Source organism: Sceloporus occidentalis, unplaced genomic scaffold (genome assembly GCF_023333645.1).
Source record: "Sceloporus occidentalis isolate IW3139 unplaced genomic scaffold, rSceOcc1.0.p SCAF_69, whole genome shotgun sequence".
Lineage (NCBI taxonomy): Eukaryota > Metazoa > Chordata > Lepidosauria > Squamata > Phrynosomatidae > Sceloporus > Sceloporus occidentalis.
The window spans coordinates 4,968,215-4,990,967 of record NW_028317049.1 but is presented as its reverse complement, the minus strand read 5'-3'; the positions used below and the strand labels follow the sequence as shown (position 1 = coordinate 4,990,967).

The following is a 22,753-nucleotide window of genomic DNA, read 5'->3' as shown; positions in this document are numbered from 1 at the left end:
TGTACATATTACCTATTTACACCTTACCCAGGAATAAACCCTATTGCATTTACATACATGCAACCCTACTAGATCTTCATATTACATATTTACACATCACCTAGGCATAAACCCTATTGCTTTAACATACATGCAACCCTACTATATGTACATATTACCTATTTACACCTTACCCAGGAATAAACCCTATTGCATTTACATACATGCAACCCTACTATATCTTCATATTACATATTTACACATCACCTAGACATAAACCCTATTGCATTTACATACATGCAACCCTACTATATGTACATATTACCTATTTACACCTTACCCAGGAATAAACCCTATTGCATTTACATACATGCAACCCTACTAGATCTTCATATTACATATTTACACATCACCTAGGCATAAACCCTATTGCTTTAACATACATGCAACCCTACTATATGTACATATTACCTATTTACACCTTACCCAAGAATAAACCCTATTGCATTTACATACATGCAACCCTACTATATCTTCATATTACATATTTACACATCACCTAGGCATAAACCCTATTGCTTTAACATACATGCAACCCTACTATATGTACATATTACCTATTTACACCTTACCCAGGAATAAACCCTATTGCATTTACATACATGCAACCCTATATTTACATATTACATATTTACACGTTATCCAAGAATAAACCCTATATACATATGCATGTGTCTGTATATCTATATACAGTATATCCATAGGCACACACACATATGTGTGTGTATATCTCTCTATATATCTCTATACACACATAAATACATGTGTATATATGTATGTGTATAGATATATAGAGATACGTACACATACATATATCCATGTGTGTATAGATATACACTAATCCCTCTATATTCGCTAGGGTTAGGGGCACAAGACCCCCGTGAATATGGAAAACCCGCAAATAACGAAAATGCTATGTTTGACCTGAGAGGACACCTCTCTAGGAAACTCTCCAGTGCAACGCTGTGGTCAGCGTCCGACAGTCACTGACCATAAAACTGCGCTGGAGGAGCTACAAAGGCCTAGTAGAGTATCCTCTCTAGGAATCTCTAGGTCCTCCAGGGCAACTCTGTGGTCAACGTCCGACAGACACTGACCATAGAACTGCACCGGAGGAGCTACAAAGGCCTAGTAGAGTATCCTCTCTAGGAATCTTTAGGTCCTCCAGGGCAACTCTGTGGTCAACGTCCGACAGACACTGACCATAGAACTGCACTGGAGGAGCTACAAAGGCCTAGTAGAGTATCCTCTCTAGGAATCTTTAGGTCCTCCAGGGCAACTCTGTGGTCAACGTCCGACAGACACTGACCATAGAACTGCACTGGAGGAGCTACAAAGGCCTAGTAGAGTATCCTCTCTAGGAATCTCTAGGTCTTTCAGTGCAACGTTTAGTTAAAGTTGACCACAGAGTTGCACTGGAGGACCTAGATATTCCTAGAGAGGACATATTAATCAAATCCACAAATATCGGAGCAATGAGTGTATATATCTCTCTCTGTGTGTACATGTGTGTATAGATATGTATAGATATATGCAGACACATATATACGTGTGTTTGATGGGCAATGCTTGATATTCTGCCCCAGTTACTTTACAATGTATATTTCTATTGACAGTGTTACCTTTCATCATTTCGGAGGGCCTTTGCTTGAAGTTTCCACCCAAGTTACATTTCCACTATTGCCTTTTATCGTCTCTTCGTTCTGATGGCCTCCCAGTTACTTGACATACAAGGTTTATATTTATATTTACCCTAACATTTACATTTGACTTCGCAGTTACATTTTATATTTCTATGCACAGAGTTACTTGCAATCCTCTGTTTCCTTTCCAAGTCTTCCTCCCCAATTCCTTTGCATCTAGAGTTTGCATTTATATTTACGGTGTCACTTTTTTGTCCTCAATCTCTCTTTCTTTTCCCCAAGGGCCTTTCCTTTGCTGCAAATAAAGAAGTCAATGCCACTCCTTGGCTTCTTAATCCAGACTTGTCTTTCCTGAGACCCCCAAATGAATCCAAGCCCGGCTTCCTTCTCCTCCCCGGCCGGCCCTGTTATTCTTGCTCCATTACTTCTGCCAACTTTGAAAGGGGGAAAGAAAGAGGTGGTCAAGGAGCTTGCATGCACAGACCCAGACCAGAACCAAATCCAGACCCAGACCCAAAACAGAAGCAGATCCAGACCAGGACAGGCCCAGATTAGACAAAGATCCACATCCAGACCTAGACTTAGACCCAAAAACAGACCCAAAACAGAACCAGATCCAGACCAAGATCAAGACCCAGAGCCCCAGACTCAGATCCAGACCCAAAACAGAACCAGGTCCAGACCAAAACCAAGACCAAGACCCAGACCTTCAGATCCAGGCCCCCAGGCCCTCAGACCCAGACTCACAGGCCTAGAACCACAGACACAGACCCTCCGACCTCCAAACCCAGACCCAAAAGAGAACCAGTTCCAGGCCAGACGCAGACCCCCAGACCCAGATCTAGATCCCCAGACCCAGACCCAAAACAGAACCAGATCCAGACCAGACCCAGAAAAGGACCCTGAGCCACAGACTCTCAGACCTAGACCCTCAGACCCAGACCCACAGAACCTCAGACTCCCAGAACTAGACCCACAGACTGAGATACCCCTAGACTCTCAGACCTCCAGATCCAGACTATCAGACTAAACCCACAGACCCTCAGACCCCCAGATCCAAATACCCTCAGACCCAGAGACCCCCAGAAACCGTCATACACCCAGATACTCCCAGACCCTCAAACCCAGACCTCAGACCCCCCCAGACCCAGAGACCCTCAGACCGCCAGACTCCCACACTCAAAGATCCAGACACCCTCAGAGCCAGACCCCCAGATGCAGAGACCCTCAGACCCTCCCAGACCCAGAGACCCCAGACCTCAGATTCAGAGACCCTCAGACCCAGAGACCCCCAGAAACCGTCATACACCCAGATACTCCCAGACCCTCAAACCCAGACCTCAGACCCCCCCCAGACCCAGAGACCCTCAGACCGCCAGACTCCCACACTCAAAGATCCAGACACCCTCACAGCCAGACCCCCAGATGCAGAGACCCTCAGACCCTCCCAGACCCAGAGACCCCAGACCTCAGACCCAGAGACCCCCAGAAACAGGCCCCCAGACCCCCCAGACTCTCAGACCTCCAGACCCAGATACCTTCAGAATCCCAGACCCAGATACCTTCAGTCTGAGGGTCTTGGGGTCTCAAGGTTTGAAAATATCTGGGTCTGGGGGTCTGAGGGTCTCTGGGTCGGAGACCCCCAGAGCCAGAGACCCTCAGACTCCCAGACCCCCACTCAGATACCCCAGACCCTCAGAGCCAGAGACCCCCAGATTTAGATACCTTCAGTCTGATAGACTGGGGGTCTGGAGGTCTGAGGGTTTAAAGGTTTAAAAGACCCCCAGACACAGAGATCCTCAGGCCCAGAGACCCTCAGACCCCCAGCCCCTCAGACCCAAGACCCAGAGAACCCCAGCCTCAGAGACCCTCAGACCCCCAGACTTAGACCCAGGCCCATAGCCCCCCAGAGACCCCCATATACCCCTACCTCCAAGGTGCGGATCTCGTGCTGGGTGACTCTGGGAGTCTCTGGGGCTGGGGGGTCTGAGGGTCTCTGGGTCTGAGGGTCTCTGGGTCTGAGAATCTGGGGGTCTCTGGGTCTGGGAATCTGGGGGTCTCTGGGTCTGAGGGTCTGAGACCCCCAAACCCTCAGACTCAGAGACCCTCAGACCCACACCCCCCAGAGACTCCCAGCCCGAGACGCCCAGCCCCCCAGACTTAGACCCATCGCCATAGCCCCCCCATACCCCCCTCCCCATGATCGGACCCCTACCTCCAAGGTGCAGATCTTGTGCTGGGTGAGTCTGGGGCTGGGGATCTGAGGGTCTCTGGGTTTGAGAATCTGGGGGTCTCTGGGTCTGAGGGTCTCTGGGTTTGAGAATCTGGGGGTCTCTGGGTCTGAGAATCTGGGGGTCTCTGGGTCTGAGGGTCTCTGGGTCTGGGAATCTGGGGGTCTCTGGGTCTGAGGGTCTCGGATCTGAGGGTCTCTGGGTCTGAGAATCTGGGGGTCTCTGGGTCTGGGAATCTGGGGGTCTCTGGGTCTGAGGGTCTGAGACCCCCAAACCCTCAGACTCAGAGACCCTCAGACCCACACCCCCAGAGACTCCCAGCCCGAGACGCCCAGCCCCCCAGACTTAGACCCATCGCCATAGCCCCCCCATACCCCCCTCCCCATGATCGGACCCCTACCTCCAAGGTGCAGATCTTGTGCTGGGTGAGTCTGGGGCTGGGGATCTGACGGTCTCTGGGTTTGAGAATCTGGGGGTCTCTGGGTCTGAGGGTCTCTGGATCTGAGGGTCTCTGGGTCTGAGAATCTGGGGGTCTCTGGGTCTGAGGGTCTCTGGGTCTGGGAATCTGGGGGTCTCTGGGTCTGAGGGTCTCTGGGTCTGAGAATCTGGGGGTCTCTGGGTCTGAGGGTCTCTGGATCTGAGGGTCTCTGGGTCTGAGAATCTGGGGGTCTCTGGGGCTGAGGGTCTCTGGGTCTGAGAATCTGGGGGTCTCTGGGTCTGAGGGTCTCTGGGTCTGAGAATCTGGGGGTCTCTGGGTCTGAGGGTCTCTGGATCTGAGGGTCTCTGGGTCTGAGAATCTGGGGGTCTCTGGGTCTGAGGGTCTCTGGGTCTGAGAATCTGGGGGTCTCTGGGTCTGAGGGTCTCTGGGTCTGAGGGTCTCTGGGTCTGAGAATCTGGGGGTCTCTGGGTCTGAGGGTCTCTGGATCTGAGGGTCTCTGGGTCTGAGAATCTGGGGGTCTCTGGGTCTGAGGGTCTCTGGGTCTGAGAATCTGGGGGTCTCTGGGTCTGAGGGGCTCTGGATCTGAGGGTCTCTGGGTCTGAGGGTCTCTGGGTCTCAGAATCTGGGGGTCTCTGGGTCTGATGGTCTCTGGGTCTGAGACCCCCCCATACCCTCAGCCTCAGATATCCCTAGCCCCAGAGACCCTCAGAGCCAGCCCCACACCCCCATACTCCCAGCCCCCCAGACTTAGACCCACCGCCATAGCCCCCCATATCCCCCCTCCCCATGATGGGACCCCTACTACAGTACCTCCAAGGTGCGGATCTCGTGCTGGGTGAGGTCGTTGGAGGCGGCGCATTTGGTGCGGAGGCCTTGGAGGCTGGAGAGGGAGATGGCGATCAGGTCCTGGAGCTGCCCGCAGTGCTGCAAGGCCCAAGAGGAGGAGGAGGAGGAGGAAGAAGGGCAGGAAGCCTGGGGGCTCTCAGCCCCAGCAGAGCCCCTCTCCCCTTCCCCAGCCTCCTCAGGGCCCCCCAGCCTCCTCTTCTTCTTCTTCTCCCCCATTTTGGGGGGCCTGCCTCTATCCATCATGCCTCCTCCTCTTCCTCATCTGCATTGAGGAACCCCCCCCCCCAAAAAAAAGACCTCCAAAAAAAGCCTCCAAAATAAAGACAACTTCTTCTCTTTCTTTTCTTCACTCCTTTCTTCCTCTAAGGAGGAGAAGTCTCTTCTCCCTTCTTCTCTCTGGAGGAGGAGGAGGAGGAGGAGGAGGCACTCATGCTCTGTTGTTGTTGTTGTTGTTGTTGTCTTCACAAAATTATATATATATAAATATATATATATACTGTATTAAAAAAAGCTAAACCACGAAGAAGAAGAAGCCTGCCTCCTTTCTTTCTTTCTGGAGGGAATTATATTGGCGCAGATGGAGGCAAAGGAAGAGGAGGAGGAGGCTTTTTGCCTCCCAAGATGGGCGGGAATTGGGCTGGGTTTTATATATATATATATATTTAAAGGGAAATATATGCCACAGAGACTGAGAGAGAGACATATACATGTCTATGGTAAAAGGAAAGGCAAATTAATATGAGGTAAATGTGCCCATAGGTTTAGAACGATGGATGTGAGGTGGAAGAAGAAAATGTATGGGAAATATATCCTATATATATATATGTATGTATATATGGTGATAGAAAATGGAAAAGAAAGAGACCCTATTAGAGAGGGAGGAAATAAAATAAATGTGAGGTAAATGTTTAGAAAGAGGGATGTGAGGGGAAAGGAAATGTAAGGGAAATATATCCTAAATTGTAAATATTTCTCATATAGATATATATATAATATGGGCACATTTACCTCACATTTATTGTATTTCCTCCCTATCTACTAGGATCTTTTCCTTTTCCACCATATATATATATATATATATATATATGGTGATAGAAAATGGAAAAGAAAGAGACCCTATTAGATAGGGAGGAAATAAAATAAATGTGAGGTAAATGTTTAGAAAGAGGGATGTGAGGGGAAAGGAAATGTATCCTAAATTTTAAATATTTCTCATATATATATATATATATATATAGACACATTTACCTCACATTTATTTTATTTCCTCCCTATCTAAGAGGATCTTTTCCTTTTCCACCATACATATATATATATATATATATATATTTCGTGATAGAAAATGGAAAAGAAAGAGACCCTATTAGAGAGGGAGGAAATAAAATAAATGTGAGGTAAATGTTTAGAAAGAGGGATGTGAGGGGAAAGGAAATGTAAGGGAAATATATCCTAAATTTTAAATATTTCTCATATATATATATATAATATGGGCACATTTACCTCACATTTATTTTATTTCCTCCCTATCTAATAGGGTCTCTTCCTTTTCCACTATATATATATATATATATATATATATATATATATATTGAGAGAAAATGGAAAAGAAATAGACCCTATTAGATAGGGTGAAAATAAATGTGAGGTAAATGTGCCCATATGTTTAGAAAGATGGATGTGAGGTGGAAGAAAATGTAAGGGAAATATATTTTACACAAACACACACATATATATAAATATGGTAAAAGAAAATAGCAAATAAAGATACCCTATATTTAGGAAAATGTAGATGGGGAAAACAAAATGTGAGGTAAATATATATACTGTGTATTTAGATGAATGTATATGAGGTAAAATGTAAGGTAAATATACCCTATGTTATATATATGTGGGGGGGGGGGGGTAAAAGAAAATGGAAAAGAAAGATGCCCTATACAGTATTTAGGAAAAATAGATAGGGGGATATATGTATATGCATCAGCTGGAACGAGGAACAGAAGGAGGGGGAAGAGAAAGAGGCCAGTCACTGCCCAGGAGGATGCTGGGAGTTGTAGTTTTGGGGAGGAGAGGGACACTACAGGAGTTGTGTAAAGCTTTCGCTTCGACCCACAGATAGATAGATTGATAGACAGACAGGTAGTATCTCATAGATTGATTGATTGACAAATTTTATCAGATAGATAGATAGTATTATCTGGTATATATGGGGTAGATATGATCAGATAGATGGATAGATGCATAGATAGATATTATCTTATAGATAGTGTCTGATAGATAATATCTGATAGATAGATAAATTAGATCGATATTATCAGATAGATAAGATAGATATTATCAAGTGGATAAATCGATCAATATCAGATCGATATTATCAGATAGATAAGATAGGTATTATCAGGTGGATAAATCGATCAATATCAGATCGATATTATCAGATAGATAAGATAGATATTGTCAGGCAGACAGACAGACAGACAGATAGATATCTGGTCAATGTTATCCGATAGCCTAATATAATCTGATAGATATGATCAGACAGATAGCTAGGTGCACAGATAAATAGTATCAGATAAATCAATAGATGCATAGATAGATAGTATCAGATAGATAGATGCATAGATAGATGAATAGATTGATAATAGATAGATAGATAGATGCATAGATAATATCTGATAGAAAGATAGATATTTGGTCAATGTTATCACATAAATTAATATGATCTGATAGATACGATCGGACAGATAGGTAGATGCACAGATAGATAGAAGTCCCTAGAGAAAACACTTCTCTAGGCATTTGTAGGTCCTCCAGCATGATCAATTTCTCCCAAATGTTGACCATAGAGTTGCACTGGAGGACCTGGAGATGCCTAGAGAGGTGCTCCCTCAGGTTAAAAGAATAGGGGTTTTATTTATTTATTTGCGGCTTTTCCACATTCACGGGGGTCCTTCACCCCTATCAATAATAATAATAATAATAATAATATAAATCAAGGTCCAACAATTTATATATTCTAATTTTTATCCTTAGCAAATGCGGAGGGACCGCCGTAACAGAGTTACAGCAAAGTACAATAAAAATATAATTGAATTAACTTCTTATTCCAAACCTTTCTGCTGCAGCAAATAAGGCGGCTTATTATTATTAGTAGTAGTAGTAGTATCATGCTTTATTTATATAGCACTGTAGGTTTGGACAGTGCTGTGCGTACAAACAATAAAACAGCTAAGAGTAAACCTGCCCCGTGGCGCACGATCTAAGAAATAATATAGCATAATACATATAAATGATACATAACCATAGTTCAGCGAATTTAGGCGAATGTGAATTGCATTCGAACTGGTTTCCCATTGTCCGAAAATAGCATGCCATTGCCCGAAATTGTGTGTGATGGTCTATCACGCAATAACGTTAAGCTCCATGATTGCGTTTGGAGTGACTTCCCATTGCCCGAAATTGCGTGTGGTAGTCTATCACGCAATAACGTTAAACCCCATGATTGCGTCCGGACTGACTTCCCATTGCCCTAAATTGCGTGTGGTAGTCTATCACGCAATAACGTTAAACCCCATGATTGCGTCCGGATTGACTTCCCATTGCCCTAAATTGCGTGTGGTAGTCTATCACGCAATAACGTTAAACCCCATGATTGCGTCCGGATTGACTTCCCATTGCCCTAAATTGCGTGTGGTAGTCTATCACGCAATAACGTTAAACCCCATGATTGCGTTCAGATTGCCATTGGATGATCCTTCCAATCCCCCTTGTCTGTTAAACTCCATCTAAAAATGTACTTTGGGTTCACTTTTAGGGTTAGTTCTGCGACCGCCCGCAACCGTTCCCTTTTAAGCCTATTTACCTTCGGCGGGAATCACAATATTTGAAAAGCGATTACTCAGTTTGATTCTGTTTTAATACAGAAATGCGCCAGGGGGGATGCGGAGGGAGCTCTGGGGCTTCGGAGAGCGGGGACGTTAATTGTTTTCAAAGAAAGAAACGCTCCGAAACGCTTTTGATTTCCGCCCACACGTTCCCGAAGAGTACCCTCCTTACCCTTCCGCGGCGCACAGTCGCATGAGACACGAGAGCGGCGTGTCTGAAGTGCCAGGCTGCAATTATATTAAGGAGGAGGCACCTATTTTTAAACTCGCTAATAGAGATTTCCTAGGGGGGTATTATTATTAATTTCTTTTTTCCCTTTAAAAGCAAGCAAGCGAGAGACGGAGCGCAATGCGTTTCGACTAAATGATTCAGCTCAGTGGGACTCTGAGTACAGATGTACATGAGATTTCAGCCTCAGAAAGGTTCGGCCCATTTTAACCGGGGGCACAGTGAGCTCTTAGCAAGGCAAGAGTTTGGAAATACTGCCTTTTTTGCTTTTCTAATGGCAACTCCAGTCATCCCAAAAAGGGCAATATTCCCCTCTTCCTCTTCTCTCCTCAATTTAAAACCAGTGCAAAACTATCTCCGAACGTTTAACTTAGTTTTCATCCTGGAGAGAAGTGACCACAGAACCACAAGGCTCTGTCCTGGGCCCAGGGCTATTCAACATCTTTATCAATGGCCTGTTCCAGACTGCCAAAATAAAGCTGCTTCGGGTCTCTTTGGAGATATGCTATTTAAATGATGCATGGGTCCTAAGAATCCGGAAGCTGTACCAAAGCTGCACTCCAGCGCTTAGGAATGGAGTGTGGCTTTGGTGTGACATCTGGACTCTTAGGACCCATGCATCATTTAAATAGCATATCTCCAAAGAGACCCCAAGCAGCTTTATTTTGGCAGTCTGTAACAGGCCAATGACTTGGAGGACAGAATTGGGGGCATACTTATCAAATGTGCAGATGGCACCAAATTAGGAATAGCTAATACTCGAGGACAGGATCAAAATTCAAAAGGACCTGAATGGACTAGAAAACTGGGCCAAAGCTAACAAAATGAAATTCAACACGGAGAAATGGAAGGTACAGCACTTAGGGCAGAAAAATGAAATGCACAGATATAGGATTATGGGGGACACCTGGATGAAGGAGACTATGGCCTGTTACAGACTGCCCAAATAAAGCTGCTTGGGGTCTCTTTGGAGGTATGCTATTTAAATGATGCATGGGTCCTAAGAGTCCGGAGGTCGCGCCAAAGCCACACTCCATTGCTAAGCACTGGAGTGCAGCTTTGGTGCAGCTTCCGGATACTTAGGATGCATGCATCCTTTAAACAGCATACCTCCAAAGAGACCCCAAGCAGCTTTATTTTGGCACTCTGTAACAGGCCTATGTGTGAAAGGGATCTAGGAGTCCAAGCAGACCACAAGTTGAACATGAGCCAACAGTGTGATGCGGCAGCTAAAAAGGCCAACGCAATTTTAGGCTGCATCAATAGAAGTATACTGTCTAGATCAGTGATGGTGAACCTTTTACAGACCGAGTGCCCAAACTGCAACCCAGACCCCACTTATTTATTGCAAAGTGCCACGTCCCTCTGGCTTTCTAGTAAGAAACTCTGTGCTAGCATGTGTGCCCACAGACAGGGCTCTGAGTGCCACCTCTGGCACGCGTGCCATAGGTTCGCCATCACTGGTCTTGATCAAGGGAAGTAATAGTGCCACTCTATTCTGCTCTGGTCAGAGCCCACCTGGAATACTGTGTCCAGTTCTGGGCACCCCAATTTAAAAAGGATGTTGAGAAACTGGAGGCGTGTGTCTAAAGGAGGGTTTGCAAATCTCTTCAAGTCATTGTAACCCCTTTGTTATTCACGCATGCCATCGTTTCGGGATAAAATGGAGCCGCCTCCATTCCCTTGAATGATACATAGCGATCAGAATCGATTTGGAAGCTTAGTCACATTGCCAAAGCTGCGGATCGATGTGGATCTTGCATTTGAGACGTGTGTGAACAACAAGGATTCAACCTGGATTCACCCCGGATTATTTCCGTAGTGTGAATGGGGCCATGTCAGGAGATCATGGTTTTTACTCTTGTAGTTACCAATGAGAACAGAAGGGGAATGTGGGAGGAAGAGAGAGAAACAGGGGCATTTTAAAAGCAGCTGAAAACGCAGGACGATAAAAGATTTCCCTGGAAAGATGGGGCAGTTGGAGGGTACGAAATATTAACACACTTTCTTGCCCGCAGGCAGTGGCTTCATTGCGTTTGCCGCATGGATCCAAGCATGAAACGCTGTCAAGGACCAGCAAAGACCAAGCCCTTGAAAAGTCACCTAGTGCGGACCATTGGGAGAACTGGTGAGTCCAAATGTTACTTGGAAGATATGAAGTTGACAGGACTTACTCAATGTATTACTGATTATCGTATTTATACTCTTATTCATTTTTATATTCATTTTATTTAACCTTTTTATATAGAGTTCTTATACAGAGTGTTATACAAGATTTGTTGCATTGACTATTGTGTCATACTCATACTCTTACACATGTTATTTAACCTTTTATATAGAGTTCCATTTAGCTTTGTGGTATTTTGAGATGGCCCTTGGGCTAATCAATAAACATTGATTGATTGATTAGCTACCAAGAAAGATTCGCATTGTCAGCAGTGTGAGTAAACTATGTGAACATTTCCAAATAGACTTGGGATCAAACTCTGCATGCCTTTAATGTGTTTTGAATACATTTGCATCATCGACTCCGTCTTTATTCGAATGCTGGCACATGTCAGCAACCAAACTCCCAGAGATGTGCATCGTTGTGGTTCTATAGTGTGAATAATGCAATGTGTGAGTGAGATTATTCGCATTGTTCCACTTAAAAAAACCCACATCTGAATTACCCCCAAATTTTCCTAAAAGATTCGCATTGTTGGCCACAATTCACAATGTCTGAATAACCTCCAAAACCATGTGCCATCCTGGACCCCAGCAAGCATCTCAGAGGCTGAGAGCCTGGCGCATAGTTTGTTTCCGCAGACATTTTGGAAACTCAAAGAACAAGGAATCGCAAAGGTCGGGAGTGTGTTCCTTCTCTTTCTGTGTCTGTTCTGGCAATCTGGATGTTGCTGTTCTCCCTGCGCAATCTGGCCTTCCTCGCAAAGGCACAAAGAGGGATGTGGGGGAGAAATGTGCCTCCTCCTCATTAGGACAAAATAGCTCCTTTGCAGCCGACTAGACAGCCTGACGTGGGAAGCTCTTGTAGCCTATTGTTCGAGGGAGATGGGTAGTGAGTAATGGGAAGAAAGCTGGGGAGGGGGAATCACATGCAATCCCCCCCCCCCACGACACACAAATACACAGTACACACCGCCATTGTCTCCAGCCTTCCCCCTTTGTTTGCACAAGGTCCAGAGAAGCCCTCCAAAGACAGCTGAGAGGCAATGGCAGGGGTTGCAAGGCTCCTTTTGGGATGGCATCTCTTGGAAACAATATGCAAGGAGTATGCAAAGAGCATGCAGTATGCAAAGAATTGTCGTTATGTGCCTTCAGTTCTATCGTTTTTGGTGGGATTTTTGGGCTCTGTGGCCATGTTCTAGAAGAGTTTATTCCTGACGTTTCGCCGGCATCTGTGGCTGGTATCTTCAGAGAAACAGATGCAGAGAAACTGAACATGCCAGCCACAGACGCTGGAGAAGCATCAGGAACACGCTCTTCTAGAACATGGACACATAGCCCAAAAAACCCCACAAAAAAACTATGGAGGCTGGCCATCAAAGCCTTCGACTTCACGTCTTCGTAGGGGGCTTGCCATTACCTTCCCCTGAGGCTGAGAGAATGTGACTTGCCCAAAGGTCACCCAGTGGGTTCTTTGGCCCAAGCAGGAATCCAACCCTGGTCTCCAGAGTCGCCGTACAACACTCAAACTACTACTGGATTGCACAGAAAGTGATGTGTAAACTGTAACTTTATTTAGTATACCCACAGCTGAGAGGCAATGGCAAGGTTTTCAAGACTCCTTTTGGGATGACATCTCCTGGAAACAGTATGCAAGGAGTGTACGGTATGCAAAGAGTTGTTGTTCGAGTCCTTTCCAACTTATGGCGACCCTAAGGCGGTTCCTATCATGGAGTTTTCTTGGCATGCTTTGCTCAGAGGAGATTTGTGCTTGCCATCCTCTGAGGCTGAGAGAATATGACTTGACCAAGGTTACCCAATGGGTTTCATGGTCAAAGTGAGAATTGAACCCAGGTCTTCAGAATCGTAGTCCAACGCTCAAACCATTATGCCACACTGGCTTGCACAGAGAGAGGTAAATTGTAACTTATACCCATAGCTTTGCAGCCATTCCTTTCCTGTGAGGCAGTCGGGTACCACTTTCCTCCATGTGCATCCTCTGGACAACGGGAGGCACATTGGATGGCCCTTGTGGTCTCTTAAGTTCCAACTCTATAACTCCATGATGGATATTCAGGGTGACCAGATGTCCTCATTTTCCAAGACACATCCTACATTTCAACTTTTTTGTCCAGGAGGAATCCCAAAACGCCCTCCTTGTTGCGCATGTCTAGCAAGTGTTGAAAGGGGTTTCCGCACAATGGACAAATGACAGGAATCATTTCAATGTCCATTCAGTCAAGAGTTTGTTGCTGGTCAAGTGCAATTTCAAGCCTTTGTCTTGCTCAGAGTTGTAGAAGTATATTGCAAGCCCACAAGGCATTTGAACGAAGATCAGAAAAATATGGTTGAGTTGATCATAAAATCTGGTCTGCTTTCAAGTCAGTTCTGACTTATGGCGATCCTAAGGCTGAACCCAGTGGGTTTCCGTGGCCAAGCTGGGAATCGAACCCTGGTTTCTAGAGTCTTAGTCCAATGCTCAAACCACTATGCCACGCTGGCTTCCTCATAATTAATAATAATAATAATAATAATAATAATAATAATAATAATGCTCTGCTTTATTACCATTCCCAGAAATCCATCGCATTGAGCCATGGCAGTTTAAGTGCCGTCAAACCGGGTTATTTCTGCAGCACAGATGCAGCCAAGATGGTTGTTGGCTCAAGGAGGCCTGGTGAGGATTTGAGTTGGCATGATCACAGCAGAGACTGCTCTTTCTTCCCCAGCTTCCCATTTAAGAATCTATCTGAACTTTGCGAAAGTTTCCAGACATGTTGTGTTAGGATTAGTTCGGAGGGTCAGCCTCCCTGCGGTTCTTAAGCCACTTATAAGGGCCATGAACTCTCCGGCTAAAAAAGGCACATGGGAACAACTGTCAAGACAGAAAAAGGGGGAGAGGAGGGGATGGAGATGCACACTTGGGTGGGTAGGTGGGAAACCATGGAAGACTAGAAAGGTGCAAATAAAACTGTGGGCTTTGCTATTTTTGGAGGCCACCCATGGATTTTTATCGTTTGCACTGGCGCTGCCAAATCCGTTTGGTGAAAATCACCAAAATATGCTTAACAGCAGGGCATAAAAAGAAGATGCACTGGGGAGCAAGAGCATGCACAGATTTCCAAACAAATGAGCAAATGTGGGAAAGCATCTCTGAAAACCGGCTGACGGATGCAGAAGAAACACATACAATTCTATATACTATCAATCTGTGTCTCACGAGAGGAATAATCCAATCCAATAATGTCAAGAGCGGCCTATGTACCCTAAAGGCACCAGATCCCATCTGATATTAGAAGCTAAGCAGGGTCAGCCCTGTTAGGACTTAGAGGGGAGACCTCCAATGAATACCAGGCAGTTTCAGTTTGAAGACGCCAGCCACAGATGCCGGCGAAACGTCAGGAATAAACTCTTCTAGAACATGGCCACAGCGCCTGAAAAACCCACACAAAAAAACTATGGATGCTGGCCATGAAAGCCTTCGACTTCACAAAAACTTACGACATTAATAGGGATGCCTAAGTCAAGAGGCAACTTGACCATCAGTGTCTTCCTTCTGCAAAGAGCAAATGTACCTTCATTGGGGCTTGTTGTCGTTGTCGTTGTCGTTGCTGTGTTCCTCAAAGTCATTTTTGACTTCTGGCTTTTCATGGCAACTTTCTTCAGAGATGCCATTGCCATCCTCTGAGCGAGTGTGACTTACCCAAGGTAACTCAGTGAAGTCTTTCTTCTATGCTCAAGTCAGGATTTGAACCCTGATCTCCCATAGTTGTAATTCAACACTTAAACCTGTGTACCATCTGAAAAGGATCACAACTGAAAAGCATCCTCAGGTTGAGCAAAACTGAAGCAGAGGACTGTCAGCATATCTTTTGGTCACGCAGACATACAAATGGAGGAGGGTACAAAATGAACAGCTAAAAACACTCATATAAATGTAAAGCGGCGTCAAACTGAATGATATCTGCATCAAATCTAATGTCGGCATCTGGCTAAGGTGGGATCCTGGAGAGCTTTTACATCAATGGTCTTGTGTCCACGCTGCCGAAATAATCCAGTTCGACGCCACTTTATCCGCCGTGGCTCAATGCTATGGAAGTTAGCAACCCAGGCTTGCAAGGCTGGCTCTTTGAAAAGGCGGCCGGCTTATACAGTCAGCCCTCCTTATCTGCGGATTTTTTTTACCCACGGATTCAAGCATCCACGATTTGAAAATATCCCAACGAAGGGTAAATCCCAAATAGCAATGGGACACCATTTTGCAATGCCATTGCATTTAATGGGACTTGAGCATCCATGGATTTTGTTATCCTGGAACCAAAGGCCAGCTTTGAATTATTTTTTACCAAATTGGATGGGGATTTTGTTGTGTCTCCTCCGTCTCCGCAGTCCCGACCCTTGTTTCCTTCTGGAACGAATTAGGGGTCCATTAGCGAGTAGCTTCGTGGCACGCTGGACTTTTCCCATGGGAAAGTTGAAACTAGGATCAAACCTTTAAGGCAGGGCGAGGATAAAAACAACAACAAGAGGAGATTCAATTGGATTCGGCTTGGGTTTCTGCTCTAGCCAGAAGAGTCTGTTTTTGCGGGCTAAAGCAGACATTCGGCAACCTTTCTTAGACAAAATAATAGCTGCAATGCTCACTTCGCCTGGCCAAAAGGTTGGCACAAGAGAAAGTGGGTAGGAAAAGCCTTGCCTTGGTGACTTCACCCCTTGGCGCCATGCCACGAGCCACAAGCTGGCTTTGGCATCTGGCCATGTCTGATCTCTAGGCGCTGGGCATCCACCTTTGTGCCAGCGACAATGCCCACTCTTTCAGACCTAAGCCAACGTGACACCAGCCTGCTTTGAGTGCAGCAGACAGAGGCAAAACCGGGGGCACGATGCCATGCTTTGCCTTCCAGAGCTTGGAATTAAGGCGCGGTTAAAGAACAAGTTGCTTGTAATGGTTACCTTTTGCGCATTTATATGAAGATGATGATCATGATCATGATCGTGGTGATGACTGACCACCTTTTCCCTAATCTGGAGGTGCATCTGCACTGTAGAAATAATACAGTTTGACACCTGGAGTGCCATCCTATGGTATCCTGGAACTTGTAGCGTTACAAGCTTTTCATCCTTTGTACGGCAGACAGTTCTAACATTGGCATTCAATTATACGTCTTTGTCGTCACTGTGTGCATTTACGTTGTTTCCAACTTACGATGAACCTGTCGTGGGTTTTTCTTGGTAAGACTGGTTCAGAGGAGGCTTGCCATTGCCTTCCCCTGAGGCTGAGAGAGTGTGACTTGCCTAAGGTCACCCGGCAGTTTAACGCACAAAGGAGATCGTGAGCTTATCCCGTGGCTATCTCAGAAAAATCACGTAACGACGCAAAACGGTTTCACACAACGTCGCACCAAACCCGCCATTAAAGCGGTCACAAAGAAGCCTTAATGCGCATCTTTTTACTTTCGGGATTTCAGCGACAACGCATTTCTGACATCACTTTATTTGCACAATTGCGATGTTTTATTTTTATACATAGGTTTAAATAAGTGTAAATAAATGGCTTTCCACCAGACAGGGGCTTCCAGGGGTTAAAAAGTGGGGGGGAAACCCTGCAAGAAATGCACAGTTCAAAGGGGAAAGGGTTGGTTTGGTGCCATCAAAAATTGAATCCTGAGGACCTGGCGCCATCTAGAGGCACTGCAAAAGCTGGAATGAATTTTAATTATATGGCACCAGATCGTTAAGAATTAGACAGATAGACAGGAGTGTGTGAAAAGATGGAGACTGCCTTGCAGCTGGATTTATTCCGTCAAGGCTGCCCTGAGTTTGCAAGACCCGGGCCGTGCTGTTGGCGAGGTCTCTCCATTCATAGAATCGCTGTCATTTGACATTGTTGTGGTTATGTGCCTCCAAGTTGTTTCCATCTTATGGCAACCCTAAGGCAAACCTATCATGGGGTTTGTTTGTTTTTTGCAAGGTTTGTTCAGAGGAGGTTTGCCATTGCCTTCAGCTGAGGCTGAGAGAGTGTGACTTGCCTAAGGTCACCCAGTGAGTTTCATGGCAGAACTGAAATCGAATCCCAGTTGTATTCCAACACTCAAATCACTATACCAAGCCGGATTTCTAAGAGGTTGATGGCAATAACAACCGACAGAGCATAATGCAGGTTGTTTTTAAGCATCCGCTCCACCATTTCATAGAATCATAGAATCGTAGAGTTGGAAGAGACCACTAGGGCCATCCAGTCCAACCCCATTCTGCCATGCAGGAAATCCAAATCAAAGCATCCCTGACAGATGGCCATCCAGCCTCTGTTTAAAGACCTCCAAGGAAGGAGACTCTATCACCTTCCGAGGAAGGAGTGCATTCCACTGTCGAACAGCCCTTACTGTCAGGAAGTTCCTCCTAATGTTCAGGTGGAATCTCTTTTCCTGTAGCTTGCATCCATTGCTTCGGGTTCTGTTCTCTGGAGCAGCAGAAAACAAGCTTGCTCCCTCCTCAATATGACATCCTTTCAAATATTTAAACAGGGCTATCATATCACCTCTGAACCTTCTTTTCTCCAGGCTAAACATCCCCAGCTCCCTAAGTCGTTCCTCATAGGGCTTCATGGTTTCCAGACCCTTCACCATTTTTGTCGCCCTCCTTTGGACACGCTCCAGTTTCTCAATGTCCTTTTTGAATTGTGGTGCCCAGAACTGGACACAATATTCTAGGTGGGGCCTGACCAAAGCAGAATACAGTGGCACTATTACTTCTCTTGATCTAGACACTATACTTCTATTGATGCAGCCTAAAATAGCATTGGCCTTTTTAGCTGCCGCATCACACTGTTCACTCATGTTCAACTTGTGGTCTGCTTGGACTCCTAGATCCCTTTCACACATAGTCTCCTTCATCCAGGTGTCCCCCATCCTATATCTGTGCATTTTATTTTTCCGCCCTAAGTGCAATACCTTACATTTCTCTGTGTTGAATTTCATTTTGTTACCTGTGGCCCAGCTTTCTAGTCTATTCAGGTCATTTTGAATCTTGATCCTGTCCTCTGGGGTATTAGCTATTCCCCCTAATTTGGTGTCATCTGCAAATTTGATAAGTATGCTCCCAATTCTGTCATCCAGGTCATTGATAAAGATGTTGAATAGCACTGGGCCCAGGACAGAGCCCTGTGGGACCCCACTGGTCACTTCTCTCCAGGATGAAAAGGAGCCATTGTTGAGCACCCTTTGGGTTCGGCCGGTCAACCAATTACAGATCCATTTAACAGTTCCTTTGTCTAGCCCACATTTTACAAGCTTGTTTGCAAGAATGTCATGGGAAACCTTGTCAAAGGCCTTACTGAAATCAAGATATACTATAGATATAGCACAGCATTCCCTTCATCTACCAAGATGGTCATTTTATCAAAGAAAGAGATTAGGTTTGTCTGGCATGACTTGTTTCTCTGAAAGCCATGTTGACTTTTTGTGATTATGGCATCCCTTCAAGTATTTAAACAGGGCTATTATATCACCTCTTAACCTTCTCTTCTCCAGGCTAAACATCCCCAGCTCCCTGAGTCTTTCCTCATAGCGCATGGTTTCCAGACCTTTCACCATTTTAGTTACTCTCCTTTGGACACATGGCGCCAGTTTCTCAATGTCTTTTTTGAATTGTGGTGCCGAGAACTGGACACAGTATTCCAGGTGGGGCCTGACCAGAGCAGAATAGAGTGGCACTATGACTTCCCTTGATCTAGACACTATACTTCTATTGATGCAGCCTAAAATCGCATTGGCCTTGTTAGCTGCCGCATCGCATTGTTGACTCATGTTCAACGTACGGTCTACTTGGACTCCTAGATCCCTTTCACACGTAGTTTCATTCAGCCAGGTGTCCCCCATCCAATATCTCTGCATTTCATTTTTCTGCCCTAAGTGCAATACCTTACATTTCTCTGTGTTGAATTTCATTTTGTTAGCTTTGGCCCAGCTTTCTAGTCTATTCAGGTCATTTTGAATCTTGATCCTGTCCTCTGGGGTATTAGCTACTCCCACTAATTTGGTGTCATCTGCAAATTTGATAAGTATGCCCCCAATTTTGTCCTCCAAGTCATTGATAAAGATGTTGAATAGCACTGGACAGAGCCTCACTGGACACCCCACTGGTCACTTCTCTCCAGGATGAAAAGGAGCCATTGTTAAGCACCCTTTGGCTTCGGCCGGTCAACCAATTACAGATCCATTTAACAGTTCCTTTGTCTAGCCCACATTTTACAAGCTTGTTTGCAAGAATATCATGGGAAACCTTGTCAAAGGCCTTCCTGAAATCAAGATATACTATATCCACAGCATTCCCTTCATCTACCAAGATGGTCATTTTATCAAAGAAAGAGATCAGGTTTGTCTGGCATGACTTCTTTCTCTGAAACCCGTGTTGACTTTTTGTGATGATGGCATTGCTTTCTAGATGTTCACAAAGTGTTAGAGGCTCTGCAAGTGGGTCCCCTGAATATGTTGTTGTTGCTGCTGCTGTTGTGTGCCTTCAAGCCATTTCCAACTTATGGTAATCCTATCACAGTGTTTTCTTCAAATTTGTTCAGAGGAGGTTTGCTTTGCCTTCCCCTAAAGTAAGTCCCTCTTGCAACTTATCCCTTTTAATGTCTAATCTTGTCCTCTGTCAGCTGCCATTTAACATTCCCTAGCTGAGTGTTGAAAGGATAGATGGGGATGATGAGAGCTATAGCCCATCTTATCTGGAGGACCCTGAGCTGGGGAAAACTAGGATGAAAATACCTTGGCATTTGGGAACCTCTGGCTTCCTCTCCGCCAAATCCTATTATTTAGTCGCTGCCATAATAAACCATTTTTAACCGTCCATAATAAAGCCATTATTAAAGGTCCATAACAAACCATTATTAATGGTTCGTAATAAACCATTATTAATGGTTCATAATAAACCATTTTTGCACTATGTTCTTGTGGACTAATATTTTTAATATGATGGTGTTGAACCGCCAGAGGGCACTCAAATTCTGGGATAAAAATCCTCTGAATGAATATACAGTACATCTATATGACTATTTCTGCCTCAGTGTTGCAACGAAGGGACGTAAACCATCACCATGCACAGGTTAAGCATTAAAAATAGGTACATTTACAGTGCAAGGAATGCAAGTCAACACGGTATAGTGGTTTGAGCATTGGACTATGGCTCTGAAGAACAGGGTTCGAAACCCACTGACCAAGTCACACTCTCTCAGCCTCAGAGGATGGCAATGGCAGACCCCTTCTGAAGAAACATGCTAAGGAAAGCCCATAAGTTAGAAATGGCTTGAAGGCACACAATTACAAGGAAAGCGTGCATGTCGGTTCAGAAGCAGATCTCATTGTGTTTAGATAAGATTGCATTTTTCTCTCCTTCCAGATATTTCTAGATAAGGTAGCATTCTTAATTCGGTCCCTCATGGCTGCATCCGCACTGCGGACGTAATCCAGGTTGACACCATTGTAACTACCACGGTTCAATGCTATGGGTTTGTAGTTTGCTATGGCACCAGAGCTCTCAAACTCAAGATCCTGGAATTCCATAGCATTAAGCCATGACAGTTAAAGTGGTGCCAAACTGCATTAACTCTGCCATGTAGATGCAGTCTTATGACTCCCAGCCCCAAAGTCTTTTTACATAGGACTCATATTGCAAGGAACCAACATGCCTTCAAGTCATTTCCGACTTATGGCGACCTAAGGTTATCATGGGATTTTCTTGGCAAGATTTGTTCAGGGGGAGGTTTGCCATTGCCTTTCCCTTGAGGCTGAGAGTGTGCGACTTGCTTCAGAGTCACCCAATGGGTTTCATGGCTTAGCGGAAATCGAACCCTGGTCTCCAGAGTTGTAGTCCAACCTAGAAAGAGCTCTTGTAGCACCTTTGAGACTAACTAGAACAAAGAAGTTGGCAACATGAGTTTTCGTAGACTACTCTACTTCCTCGGACGCATATAACACAGCTATATCTTTGAACTCAAACCACCTGGAGATAATAATTTTGTGCATGAAAGTGTGTATATATTGAACCATCGGAAAGCAAAGGTGTCACTATCTCAGCCATCCACGGGAAGGGAAATTGGTTTTCGGAGTAGTTCATTTCAGAGTTCTGGGAGACTCAACCTATATACACAAGGCAGAGAAAATGAGCAAACCCGAAGTCATTTGCTGGGGGAAATACAAACAACACCCCGTCCAAGATAATCTGGTTTTAGGCCTGAAAACCCGAGTTTGCAGAGGAGTTTTCAGCCTGGTTAGCTTTATCATCCCTCAGATTCCAGTGGCTGTCCAAGGCCATAGCCTTGCTGATAACCAGCCTAGTGTTCCAGTGGACCAGATTGCTTATCTATCTCTGCCAAGCCACTGAGACGCTGGTTGGACTCCAAGATGCATTCCTTTAAAGACGACAGCCACATAGCCAGGCTCACTGCCATAAAGCAGCAGCAAAAATAAGGGATGAGAATGCATGTTCTCGCTGGAAAGGGCTGTGCTTGCACTGCAGAAATAATGCAGCTTGATACCGCTTTAAATGCCATGGGAGTGCTGACATTCGTAGCGGCCCCAGAGCAACCTGACAGAGGCTAGCTGTCTCACAAAACAACAAATCCTAAAATTACATAGCATTGAGGTGTGGCAGCCAAAGCGGTGTCAAACTGCATTATCTCTGCAGTGCGGATGCAGCCCAAGTCCATCATGCCTTACCTCTTACAGTAAACTCTTCCAGCATCTTGAGCTTCCAGATGGACAACTACTGGTGGTCTTTCATGCTAAACCATTATGGCATTGTGATTCTCCTTGGACATGGATACCTTTAGGTCAATGGTACTCAAACTTTGGTCCTCAACATGTTAGGGCTTCATGGAAGTGAAGTCCCAAACACCTGGAGGACCAAAGTTTGGGTACTACTGCTTTAGGTGTTTGTAATTCTCTGCCAGATACTTTTGGTGCCTCGCCCAATTGCAAATCCCAGGATCCCAAAGAAGCTGTGGCATCCCTAGGGTTGGCGTCACCCAAAAACTCATGGTGTGAACTCCCTATTGACTTCCTACCATACCACACCATACCAAATCCTTACTGTTGTTGTGTACCTTCAAGTTGGTTATGACTTATAGGGACCCTAAGGTGAAGCTATCCTGGGGTTTTCTTGGCAGGATTTGTTCAGAGGTTGGCTATTGCCTTCCTCCGAAGCTGAGAGAGTGTGACTTGCCCAAGGTCACCCAATGGGTTTCTAAGGCCGAGCTGGAAATCAAACCCAGTTCTCCG

At 45.2% G+C, this 22,753-nt stretch overlaps 1 protein-coding gene across 1 annotated transcript in view; it reads right to left on the bottom strand.

Moving 5' to 3' along the window:
• The window catches only part of LOC149286432 (kinase suppressor of Ras 1-like), a 98,366-nt gene extending 92,730 nt beyond the window's left edge, over positions 1-5,636 (bottom strand). The window contains exon 1 of the mRNA XM_089494141.1: positions 5,163-5,636. Coding sequence (XP_089350267.1) covers positions 5,163-5,441 — 279 coding nt within the window. The 5' untranslated portion in view covers positions 5,442-5,636. The remainder of the gene's footprint in view (positions 1-5,162) is intronic.
• Positions 5,637-22,753: the final 17,117 nt, after the last annotated feature.